General features: G+C 53.1%; 1 protein-coding gene across 7 annotated transcripts in view; it reads left to right on the top strand.

The window, feature by feature from the left end:
* The window catches only part of CABIN1 (calcineurin binding protein 1), a 147,660-nt gene that overhangs the window by 61,457 nt on the left and 73,437 nt on the right, over positions 1–12,766 (top strand). For 5 of the 7 annotated variants that reach the window (XM_013051280.2, XM_045065244.1, XM_013051278.2 and 2 more), the window contains 3 exons: positions 2,194–2,454; positions 5,485–5,636; positions 8,377–8,555. In XM_013051280.2, coding sequence (XP_012906734.2) covers positions 2,194–2,454; positions 5,485–5,636; positions 8,377–8,555 — 592 coding nt within the window. The remainder of the gene's footprint in view (positions 1–2,193; positions 2,455–5,484; positions 5,637–8,376; positions 8,556–12,766) is intronic. The other 2 variants (XM_013051282.2, XM_013051279.2) reach the window with 1 other exon arrangement.

Below are 12,766 nucleotides of genomic sequence, written 5' to 3'. Positions count from 1 at the left end.
GGAGGTTTGGCATTGTTCCCCAGGGTGAAAACTGCCTTGCAGGGCTACCTCCTGGTGGCCTCCTGGTTTTTTTCCTACCTCTGTTAAGGCAGTTTCCTACTTTGAAGTATGTCATGGGGACACAGCCCATTGGTTGCTAGAGCTGTTTGAGCTTATTGTGTCTGATCAGAGGAGCTATAGGACACATGTTGATAGCTATGCATTTTGGCTTCTGCCTGCAAACTTGCCAAAGGGGTATGTTACAGGAAAACCGGTGGTTTCCCTGTTGTCAGTTCTCAGGCAAGGGCAGAGGTTTTGCAGCCAGAGCCTTCTAGTTGTGTGGCCTAAGGAGGGAACTTGATGTCCCTGCTGTGGTTTTGGCTGTGAGCGGGCTTATGGTTCCTCCTGTGTGGCAGCATTGTGAGAACTGACAATAGCCCTTAGCCCCTTAGCCCCTCTCCTGGGCCGGCCCAGGGCCAGGCACTCTGGCCGTGAGGTGAATGAGGTGTCACGGCAGCAGAAGTGCATCTCACTCAGGGGCGGACGGGTAGTGTGAGGGTGTCTGGCAGAGTTCTGGGATATAGTGGACCCTTAGTGCTCTCCCTCCTCTTCTGCCTGAAGTGTCCTGACTGCCACACCTACTGAGGGCAGGGACTCTGGTGGCATGTGCTTTGTGTGGGGGAGGGAGGGGCTTGGCCTCTTGTTGGGGATCTGTGTGGTGCCAGACCAGATGGGGCTCCTCACAGTTGCCCTTCCTTTCTCAGGAGGTGGCTTTAGGACCCTTACTGGCAGAGCTGGCTGGGCAAAGGGCTACTGACTTGGTTGAGGCTGCATGGCTACCAAGCGGTCAGAACAGGACTCCAGTGAAGTGGCTGCCTTTTACTTACCCAGATCTACTATAGAATCCCATTTTGGAGGGGTACAATGGACTGACTTGGCTTGTGCTGTGTCCTGGCTCTCCAATGTGATTCTGTCTATCGTATCTCACCCACTGATGGTGTCTTGATTCCTAGGTGGCAATTTTCTTTCCCAGGGAGGGTTTGACAGAGTGCTGAGGGTTCTTTGTGCTGGCCCAGCGTCCGCTGGACAGACATCTGTGGGGCAGCCTTCCTCTGCACAGTGGGGCACAGGTACTTCTCTCACCCTCTCACCCTGAGCTCTGGCAGCGCCCTTGTCAGAGCTCAGTGCCTACAGCCTCTCCTGTCCTTTGGTCCCTGAGATGAGACTAGAAAAGGTTGCAGCTTCCCGGCTATTGAGCTAGGGCCATGGAGATGAGGGGCCAGAGACCTGGGGTTCTGGGACCAGCTGCCCCTCTGGCCCCACCCTGGCAGTCTTCATTCTACGTCCTAGCCCAGGAGCTCTGGGAGGAAGGGATTCAAGCCAATGATGGCTGACATTCCACATGGATAGCACCTAGGTGCTGGCCCATAGCCCTTATACAGGGAGTGGGAAATGTGATCCTCTGAGTTGGAAAGTATCTTAGAAGCTGATCTCTATCCTGACTGTTTCCACCCTTGAGTGTGAGAAGGTGGCTGGAGGCACAGCTCCAAGGCCATGGGTCTTAGGTGGAGCTCAGGAATCTGCCGTTCTGTTAGTACCCCAGGTCCCTCTGGAAGGGTGCAGAGGACCGGTATGAAGTCCTGTGGGACCTCAGGGGTGCATATCCTCTCCAGTGCTGTGTTATCAGGTGTTGGGTACACACCCTCTCCAGCTCCACTTTCCCACCCTAGTGAGCTGGGGAGAGAATGAAGTGCTCATCGTCTGCAATGCAGGACTCAGAACATTGGTGGTGGCTCTGGTTCTCCCGGCAGCCGTGGCCTCAGGCTTTTTCCCCTTCCCAGGCAGAGGACCTCAGTGCAGCTATAGTGAGGGTCACAGTTGGGACCTTCAGAAGGGATCAGGAGGTCCTTCATAAACTCCTGGACTGTGTAGTGCAGATACTGCAGGTGGACGGTAAAAGAAAGGACACTGGAGTTGACATGTCCATCCACCTCTGTGCCTTACTTGAGGTGTGCTACGAACAGGTCCCATGTCCTCTCCACACACTCAGTGTCCCCAGCTATGAAATGGTGATGGCACTTCTGTGTGTCAGGGTTGTTGAGAAGATTATAACTTTGCAAAGAAGGCAATAGGGCTTCCCACAGCATAAGGCACAGTCCTGGGCAAGTTTGGGCCCTGGGCCTCAGGCAGCCTGGTCTCGTGCTCTCATTCCAGATGGAGGGCCGGCGCGACAGCATGCTGGAGACAGCCAGGCACTGTTTCTCGTCGGCAGCTCGGTGTGAGGGCGATGGTGACGAGGAGGAGTGGCTCATCCACTACATGCTGGGCAAGGTCGCCGAGAAGCAGCAGCAGCCGCCTGCCGTCTACCTGCTGCACTACAGACAGGCCGGCCACTACCTGCACGAGGAGGCTGCCCGCTACCCCAAGAAGATCCACTACCACAACCCCCCTGAGCTGGCCATGGAGGCCCTGGAGGTGACACCGTGCTGGCCTTGGGCGGGGAAGCTGGGCCTGGGCGGGCCAGTCTCTCTGTCTCCCTGGGGCTGGGTCATGAGGTCCCAGTGACTCCTGTGCAACCTGTTGGAAACTTCTCTGTGTTCAGCAGCTGTGTGTGCAATGAAATTAAAGCAGCCTTTCCTCTCTCTTCTAAGGGGTGCTTACCATCCTTTCTGGGAGAGTGAGTGTTCTGTTTGTCTTTCCCAGAAGAAAACTGCCTTTCCCCCTTTAGCATGTGCAGGTTGCCAGAACCTGACTTGGTGATGACAACGATGTGGCACAGCATCTCCTGGTGCCCTTGTTCCCAGTGAGGTCACAGGCTGTGCCCAGAGCACCCAGCTTGGCAGGACAGGGACAAGGCTGGGTCTGTGGGTGGGGGAGGGGTGGGGTGGTGGAGAGTAGCCTGTTCTCTTGGCCCCAGATTTGGGGTCTTGCACTGCTCCTCAAGAGCAGAGCAGCTGTTTACTGCTTGGATTTGCTTTTATGATTTCTGAGCACTTCACACCATGCTCTCCTCCATGCTCAGGGCAGTGCTGGGAGGAAGGCCGGGAGGCTGCAGCCAGCACCTTTTGTAGGGAGGAAAGCGAGTGCATGGATGAGGATTCACATATGCTTGGCCTGGCCCAGGCCTTGCTGCTTCCTGAGCATGTCAGCTTTCCCCTTTCTGAGGCCACATGCCCAGTCCCTGCCGGTCCCCTGAGCCCAGCAAGCTTTTTGGAGTTTGGGGCAGAATCTGCCTTGATGGTTTTATTTTCTGATTATAAAATTAACACATATTTGTAGTTAAAAATATATAAAAATCCAACATTCAGAAGTGTTCAAAATGAAAAACTGAAGTCCCCAGTGATCTTAACCCCCCAACCTAGTAATCCCTATTCACAGTTTGGGCATGTACTTGTTCTAGACTTTCCCCCACTTAATGTGCAGATACATAGTAACATTTTCTTGTCATTTTGCATGTCATTTGGCATTTTTCACTGGATAAGATGTAGTGCAAGGCATTGTGGGCTTCCTTATCTGCCCATGTGCCCTCTAGTCTGGCTGGACATCAACTTATTTGTCCAATCCCTTCTTCATGGGTTTGGCCTTTTTTCCCACTTCTTCCTTGCCAGGGTGCAGACAGGGCCTGGCTGGGCATGCTTGTCAGGGGTCATTTAACATTGCATCCACAGCATCTTGTTGCCCTGAAAGGTTATACTGACCTATGAGCATATCTGTTTTCCCTCTTTTAAATATTTGCTAATTGTATGAGCAAGCAAAAAAGTCTCATTTTTATAAATATGCCTTTGAAAAACCGTTCATGCTGAGGGGTCGGCAGTAGCTGTCTGGGGGCCACATGATTAGGGTTCATGGGGGAAATGTAGAAATGTGGTTTCATACTGAGTATGAGTTTCATACTTCGACAGCTTCCATGTTGCTGTCATTCTTGGCCCTGGGTCCCACATCCTTCCCATCACAGCTCTTTCATGCTTTCCACTCAGGCTCACAGGCCTGTCCCTGGAGGGACTCCCCACTTTGGGGCTGAGAAGCCTGAGGCCCAGAGAGCTGGTGTGATTTGCCCTCAGTAAGCAGCAGAAGAGAAAGGCAGTTGGGGCTGGCTCTGCTGAGCCCAGACACCCCGTGCATCACCTCTGGTAGCACCAAACCCATGTGCAGGGAGGTAGTCCAGCCCTCAGGAAGAGACCACTCTCTTTTCCTCCATGGTGTTTCTTTGACTTTTGGCTTCCATTGCTGACTGATGGAACCAGTGAGCAGGCAGAATGGTATCCCTGTGGGGCCCAGACACTTCCAGGTGAGGCACAGAGGTCTAGAGCACCATGCCAGCTCTCAGGAGAATGAGCACTCAGCTGCTCTAAAAATGACATTTCTCTTAAGACTTTAACCCTGCCCTGGTGGAAATTCACTTTTGCTGTTGAACCTTCAGTCAGAATAGTGAACTTGCTGCTTGGTTCATCTTAGCCAGTTGAACACTCTGTGCTCCTCCAGGCAGAGCCATCTGCTTGTGGGTAGGGGCCTCAGAGGTTTTCTGCAGCTGCAGATGGACTTGGTGGGCTAATTGCTCTGGGGGCCGCAGGTGGGCTAGAGATGTCAGGGCTCTGGGGGTGGACCCCTCTGTCCAGGATGCCCCCTTGAGAGTGCTGCCCAGGTGGACCAGCTGGCATCTTACCCGGGGGGCCTTGGCGGCATCTCTTGAGAACCACCTCTGGGTGTAGGGGGCCTGGTTAATCAGGGTCTGCAGCCACAGGGGCTCCCAATCTTGGTGACATCCTTGGTGCTATATGTGGGAGTCTGTGCCACAGGCAGGAGCCCAGGCTGAGTCACTGTGGCGGTGCCTGTGTGTGATGCGGTTTTCACTTGGGAGCAGCAGAGGGCAGGTTGAACCCGAGTTTAACCTGGGCCTGAGCTTTGCAGGCGGTGGGGCTTTGGGCAGCTGAGCTCACAAATTTGTAAGTGGAGGATTATGGTGTGGACTCACAGAAATGAAGAAGAGTCCAGGCCCCAACTGGTGCAGCATGCCCGCTACCTCTCTTGCACCCACTGGGCAGGCTTCTCCAGGCCTGCAGTACCTGGCTGGCCCAGCCATGGGCACACGAACAGAAGTCCGCTGTTCTTCCCTTCACGGAGCCCGCAGTGCAATGGGAGATAGGTGTGGAGGCTCCCTTTTTGTGGGTGCCCAGAGAGGGGCCCACAGAGGGTGGCAAGTGTTGTGGTAGGAGGAGGTGCCCAGTGAGCGGGGCTGAGGCTTGTTACTCTCATTGTCTTACCACAGCTTGCCTGTGTTACTGGCTAAACATTTAAGCTGGAACACTGAGAGTTCATGTCCATTTTAATTGTTAGAGCTTGCTTTGAATGACTTTTGGTTGGCTGGTTTAAAAGTGAATGAAGAAAGGCAATGTGTGGTGGTCTGGTCTCCTTGGTCAGGGGCTCTTTGCCAATGTGGCTGACTGGCCTGTGGAATGAACCTTAGCAACTGGCAGGGCTGCTCACACCAGAGTGTCATTCTCCTAGGTGTACTTCCGGCTCCATGCTTCCATCTTAAAGCTCCTGGGGAAGCCAGACTCTGGGGTCAGTGTGGAGGTCCTGGTCAACTTCATGAAGGAGGCTGCAGAAGGACCCTTTGCCAGGGGCGAGGAGAAGAATACGCCCAAAGCTTCAGAGAAGTGAGTAGCATGCTTTCACCCAACAGCTTACCCCCATATGTACCCTGATGGCTCCTTTATAGAGAGTGGCATTCAGGGGGTTGCTGCTGAGTAAATCAGAGCTCTTTGAGCCTCTGGAACTCATCTGGAGACTTCTGGTGGCTAGACTGAGTTCTTTCTTTTTTTCTTTTTAAAAAAGATTTTATTTATTTATTTGAGAGTGAGAGAGAGATCACAAGTAGGCAAAAAGTCAGGCAGAGAGAGAAAGGAAAGCAGGCTACCTGCTGAGCAGAGAGTCCGATGCAGGGCTCAATCCCAAGGACCCTGAGATCATGACCTGAGCTGAAGGCAGAGGCTTAACCCGCTCAGCCACCCAGGCACCCCAGACTGAGTTATTTCTGTTGAAACTGAAAAGGAGAGGCTAAGTGTACAACCCCAGGTTACCTCATGCTGGGACCATGCCCAGTGCTAGCCCACCTTCAGGGGCAGGTCCTAGGGAGAAGCCAGCTAATTCCCTCTCCCCACTGGGGCACAGCTCTGCCCCATGCAGAACACTGATGGAAAGCAGTTTTCATGTTGCAGGCTCTTACTCCTGGGTCCTTTTCCATGGTTTCTTGCAAGAACTGGGAACTTATTAGGGCCTGTGTGCTGCCTGTTCTCCCAAGAAGCAGAGAGGGGCATTGCAGGCTCTTCCTATGGTGCCAGAGAGCATGGGGATGCTAGGACCATGGTATGGTCCCCTCATTGCGCTGGGGAGTACCTCTGGGCCTCCCTTTGATTGTGGCCCAGACTTCTTTTGCCCTGGTGTCCACATCTTAGAGCTTTGGCTCAGCTTGCTTCTCCTCTGTTCTCCTGCCTGTCTGGGCACTGTGCAGGGCTCAGCCAAGTACAAGAGAGACCTGTGCCTAGGCACTGTCCTTGAGGCCCATTGTCTTATGGGAGAGATGTGGATGTGGTGTGCCTAGAAATTATACATGTGTACTTTATAGTCACAGAGAGCCCCCAAGTACAGTGGTGTTCTCTTTTATTGATTATAACTCTTTTAAAAAAATTATTGGTATGCCTGGGTACTTCAGTCTGTTATGTGTCCAGTTTGATTTCGGCTCAGGTCATGATCTCAGGGTCATGGGATTGAGCCCTGTGCCAGGCTCCATGCTCAGTTGGGAATCTGCCTGGGATTCTCTCCCTCTCCCCCTGCCCCTCCCCTTTGCTCATGCATGTGTTCACTCTCCTTCTGTCTCTCTCAAATAGATAAATCTTTTTTAAAAATTACTAAACTATAGGGGTAGGGTGGCTTTGTCAGTTAGGCATCTGCCTTCAGTTCAGGTCATGATCCCAGAGTCCCAGGATGGAGCCCCATGTCAGGCTCCCTGTTCAGCGGAGGTGTCGTCTTCTCCTTCTTTCTCTGCCCCTCCCCCCCAACTCATGCTTTCTCTCTCACTCTCAAATAACTAAAGTCTTTTAAAAATTTATCAAATTATACAAATAATATATGAATATGTTCAAGTTATGGAAAATTCTGGCTACATGTAAACATACAGGCTAAAATGTGACAAATCCCTTCTTTTGCCCAGAATTAGCCACTATTCTTAGTTCGTTTAATCAAATAATTATCTGTGCTTTTACACACACTTATATTTACGTACATTATAGAGTTTCTTTTATTTTATAAAAACAAACTACTGAAGGGGCTATTCTAGAGCGTACTTCTCTCCTAACCAGAGGTCTGGGACCCCATCCATAAAGATAGTACCCCATTTACTCTGTTCTTTCTTTCTGGTGGCTATTGGCAGTCTGGGTCTGTGTATTATTCCATAGCATGGGTGCAGCATGTTTTCTGTAGCCATTTTGATGGAATGTTTCAGGTGTTTCTAACTTCTTTGCTCAACAGTGTTGTGGTAGATTTCCTTATACACATGGGAGCTTGCAGTAAACCCAGATTTTTTTGAAAAGATTTTTTATTTATTAGAGAAATCACAAGCAGCAGGGAAGGGTAGAGGGAGAAGCAGGCTCCCTGCTGAGCAAGGAGCGTGATGCAGGACTCGATCCCAGAACCTGGGATCATGACCTGAGCCGAAGGCAGCTGCCTTACGAACTGAGCCACCCAGACACCCCAAATCCAGATGTTTTCTCTGTCTCTGCATCTTGTTGGGAATTAAATCTGTCAGGCCTCAGGCATCACATGTAAGGGTGCTGACTTGGCATGGAGGGGACCTGGGATGGGTGCTTCTGAGGAAGGGCTTGTTAGTTCCCCTGCCGTCTCCTTGGGGCCTGGGGCCTGAGATAGTTGGATAGTGGCCAGTTGGGGGCCAGAGCCCAAGTGGGTGCCATGGGGGCAGCTCCTTCAGCACCTTGGATCCCCAGCCAGAGGGGCAAGTCCTTTGATGTGTGTGGGAGCAGTGGGCCGTAGGAGGGCAGAGGAGGCCCTTGAAGGTAGCATGGGGTCCAGCAGTCAAGAAGGGCACTGTTTCAGGGGTGCCTGGGTCGTTCAGTGGGTTAAACCTCTGCCTTCGGCTCAGGTCATGATATCAGGGTCCTGGGATTGAGCCCCGCATCAGGCTCTCTGCTAAGCAGGGAGCCTGCTCCCCCCCCCACCCCGCCTGCCTCTCTGCCTACTTGTGGTCTCTGTCTGTCAAATAAATAAATAAATAAATAAACCTTAAAAAAAAAAAAAAAAGAAGGTCACTGTTTCAGACCAGCACATGTCCCGTTTCAGCAGGATGTATTGATTCTGACCTGCACCTCAACCATTTTCCCACAGAGAGAAGGTCTGCCTGGTGGATGAGGACTCCCACTCTTCAGCTGGGACACTGCCGGGCCCCGGAGCCTCCCTCCCCTCCTCCTCTGGCCCAGGTCTGACATCCCCACCTTACACAGCTACTCCGATTGACCACGATTACGTCAAATGTAAAAAACCCCACCAGCAGGCGACGCCGGACGGTACAGTCCCTGTTCTCCCTACTGCCAGCCCAGGGCGGCACGCCAATCACGGGGGAGGGTGCTTTGGGTGATGATTCGCTTTGTTTTGGTGAGGGGGGGTGCTGGGTCTGGAGTGACACGGGCAATGTTGCGGCTGTTCATTAACCTCATGGCCTCACGGTGACTCTGTGCTTCCAAAACATGCTCAGGGTCGCCACCTGCCAGCTAGCCCACCTGGGGGCTGGGAAGGGGCAGAGCAGGCTCAGGCATCTCGCCACTCTGAGATTCTGTGGACTAGCTGTCAGGGTCTGCAGTCTGCCTATAGTGGCCTCTGTGCAGTCAGCCCAGTGATGCTGGCGTTGTACCAGCATTATTATTACAGTGTGTCCTTCTGACCGCCATGGGAAGCTGAGTCTGTCACCCCTGGGAGTCAGACAGTGGGGTGGTGGGAATCAGCTGGGACTGTGAACGAGGCCATCCCACATGGGATAGGGCAGGTGGCGACCTTTGAACCACATTTCTTACTAACATTAGGAGGCTCGCATGCTGACCTCATAGCTTGATTTCTTCATGTTCTCCTCACCTTTAAAGCGCTAAGCTGTAATAAAGTCTTTGCTGGAATGAACCAAATCGGACTGAGAGGGCGTAAAAGTGGCGCCCTGGGGAGGCAGTGACAATGCTGACAGACACGCAGGCCCTCACTCACAAGTCGATTATCACCATCAGGCTGTGGGGAAACAGGCCTTGCTCTGCCCTCCCCAGGGCATGGGACAACCCCCTCACCCATCACATGGGTTCCCAGAGCCTGCGGTGTTGTGAGGGAAAGGGGTATGAGAGCAGGGTTAGGGAAGCCCTAAAGGAAGATGGCGTTAGGGACCCCCTGGGCGGGGATTTGGTGATCCCCTGAGAGGAGAGGAGACTTGCAGCACCCCGTCCTGGTTCCCCACTTGGCCTGCGGGGAATGTGTGGACAGACAGGTTGTGGAGCTGAGTGCATGCTGCTGCGTGACTGTGTCACCTCCCTGTGCCCCAGAGGCCCAACTCAGCCCTGCACACGTCCTGACACAAGGTCCTTCCCCTTCTTACTTAACCTGAGTTCAACAGGGAAATGTCCCTGTTCCCCACCTTTCATCAGTCCACTCTGCAAGTTGGTTTCTGCCAGGTACTCCTGTGAGGATTTCACATCAGCCCAGCTTTCAAGAGAAAGGAATGCCTCCCGTGGCTGTCCAGAGGCCTGTGGCTGGCACCCCTCCCAGCCCTGCAGGTTTGCCTGAGGTTGGGTGGCAGGAACCCCTAGAGCTGAGAGTGGCTCCCCGGGTGTGGGCACACCCCAGAGCAGAGAGGAAGGGAAGCAGGAAGAGGCCATGATGCCGCTCCGGCACTGCTGCCCAGCAGTGTAGCTCCAGGGAGGCAGAGTGTTGGCAGCAGGCATGGGTGTGACCTGTCCTGAGTGCTGACATGATAGTTATTTGCTCTGGAAGTTGCAGAGGGAGCCATACATAGGGGCTCAAATAAAATTTCAGCAGTTGTACATATTTCAGTGATTGTTTAAAAAAAAAATTTTTTTTTTCAAAGCAATTTCTGTCAATGATGTGGAACCATGGTCTCCCTTCACCCAGTCCCAGCCCAGTGTACCAGGAAGCTCTGCTTCCATACAGCCTTGGCTGCGGGTGCCTTCAGAACTCCTGCCCTCCTCACCGCAGAAAGAGAGCAGTGTCTGCAACAGGAAAATGTTTGTGCCCTAAAATAGCCATGCTCTGAGAATGTTAAAGTGGCCCTTTCAGCAGTTAGACTAGCTTGTAGGGAAAGGCCCGGGCTCTGGCAGCTTGCTCGTGTCAGGGGATACACTGGTAGCCTCAAGGCCTGCACTGCCCACCTCTGCTCACACCTCCCATGGCCCAGGGCTGGCTAACTAGCCCCAGGAAGAGAACGAGTGGCGTCACACTTCCCATGAACTAAGTCATGGCCACCACTACTGGCATCCCTGCCTTACCACTCCTCCCTGGCTTCCTATTTTTCCCTTCCATCTTGGGACTTGTCAAAAGTCCTGAAATCCGTAATGTTAACACTTCGGACCAAGAAAAGGAAATCGCATAGGGAGTACATTGTGACCCTCAAGGGGCTCCCAGTGATCGCTGTTTACCCATGTTCAAACAGAGCATAATGAGATTTCTTTCTTTTCTTTTCTTTTTTTTTTTTTAAAGATTTTATTTATTCATTCGACAGAGAGAGATCACAAGTAGGCAGAGAGACAGAGAGAGAGGAGGGAAGCAGGCCCCCTGCTGAGCAGAGAGCCTGATGCAGGACTCAATCCCAGGACCCTGAGATCATGACCTGAGCCGAAGGCAGTGGCTTAACCCACTGAGCCACCCAGGCGCCCCATAATGAGATTTCTGAACAAATTCTATAACGCCTCCCTGGCATGAAGTATGTGAGCATGTGTGTGAGTAACTGGGTCCTACCATGTAGCAGTGTGTGATTGCTCTGGGCTGGGCTCTAGGAGAGGTGCCTGGGGTCCCATTCTCATAGCAGCCCTACAGGCTTGGCCACATGTCCAGTGTCCTGGAAAGAACCTGAGCTGGGGGCAATTGGGCCCTCATCTACGGCTATCGCCTAGCTGGGGTGGAGCCAGGGGAGAGTTTGGGTCTAAGTCTCTTTCCACCCCAGGCCAGAGAAGGCTAACACTGGGAAGGTCCCGTATTTGCTGACCTGATGGAGACTGGATCTGTGTGCATTTCCTTGCTTTGCTTGTTAGAGGTTTATCAGTAGCAGGGCCCAGGGAGCAGGGTTGTTAACAGAATGCCTTGGTCCATAGCTTCGCCTGGTTCAGCCAGCCTTCAGAATGTGTAACTAGTGGCTCTGCTGGTCTGCCAAGACCCTTGCTATCTGCCTGCCATGCTTCATGTCACCTGACAATCTCGGAGCCACAAAGGGCCTCAGAGAGCAGAGGGCTTGCCCTGTGGTCAGTCTGAGGCAGAGCCTTCTATTGCGTTCTTTAGTGACCCATGGCCAATGGCCATGCCCATTTAGTGCCCATCATACACTCTGGGTGCATGGAACAATCCTGGATCCTGCTGCAGATGCTTGGGGAAGGCAGGTGTGAAGCTGTGAATCAGACAAGGGTCAGGGTGCAACTGAAACCACCCCTGAGAGACCTGGCCTGGTCTTGATGGGTGGGAGGCCTCGCTCAGGATGCAAAGTTGAGCCAAGGTCTAGGGGTGTGTCAGTGTTTACTGTGAAGGGTGGGAAGAGAGAATAAGCCAGGGGTCAGGAGAGTGAGAGCTATGGAGGCTGGCGTTCAGGGTTGCAGGATGCCCATCTGGCCCCACTTAAGGCACGAACAGAGGCTGCGCCAAGCCCCAGGCTGTAGGATGTGGGCCATATTGGGAGCCCAGGGTGCCCAAGCAAGCTCCCATGTGACCATCTGTCTCACCCGCCATGCTGTCACTGTTTGTGTCGTGTCCCATCTGTGCTCATCCTCGCCTGCTCACCCACACTGCCTCCACCAATATTGCCCGTGCTGCCCCTAACCCTGACCACACTCTGTTCTCCAGGCTATGTCTTTCTGCTTGCACTGTCACGGCTCGCTTCAGGGGACAGCACAGACCGCATGCTTAGTCCTCAGTCCGGCTCCCTGCTCCCCCTGTGACCAGGAGCTCCTCCACATCTGCTGGTCCTGTGATTTGGAGAGTGTGTGTTTGATGTGCTTGGCTTCTGCCTACAGCCCATGTTCTCAGTTCTGGCCAGATGCAGTGGTGGCCTCCTCCAACCACATGTCCGCCTGGGAGGCGGCTTAGTCCTGTATTTCCATTGCTTTGCTCTTTCTGGCTTTAAAAAAAGTAACAAAGGCGATAGACTCTAAGATACCAAGCTATGCTCATAAGGACAAATGTGTAAAAAATGCACATCGTGCACAGTAGCCGAGCTGCTCTGAGGTGGGCCCTGTGTGTACAGTGCACGGTGTCCAGGCTCGGGCAGTGAGCTGCACATGTCATCAGTCCTCGCCAGCCTCCCTTCCCAGGGTGAGGGAGAAGTCAGCTCCTCGCCCTGGGAGGCAAGCTCACGGGAGGCAAGCTATATGCCTCGAGCAGACGTCTTCAGCATGGGAGAGGCTTGTAGGGAAGCCTACGAGGGCCTGCATGTGCCTGTGCAGGGTGAGAACTGGGTGCTGGGTCAGGGAGGGATGCTGTTCAGAGGGCAGAGCCAGTCACTTTCCTTCTTTTCTCCATTCTT

Source organism: Mustela putorius, unplaced genomic scaffold (genome assembly GCF_011764305.1).
Source record: "Mustela putorius furo isolate JIRA1106 unplaced genomic scaffold, ASM1176430v1.1 tig00003858_pilon_pilon_pilon, whole genome shotgun sequence".
NCBI classification, from domain to species: domain Eukaryota; kingdom Metazoa; phylum Chordata; class Mammalia; order Carnivora; family Mustelidae; genus Mustela; species Mustela putorius.
The sequence above is the reverse complement of the archived record's forward strand: the minus strand, read 5'-3'. Positions and strand labels throughout refer to the sequence as shown.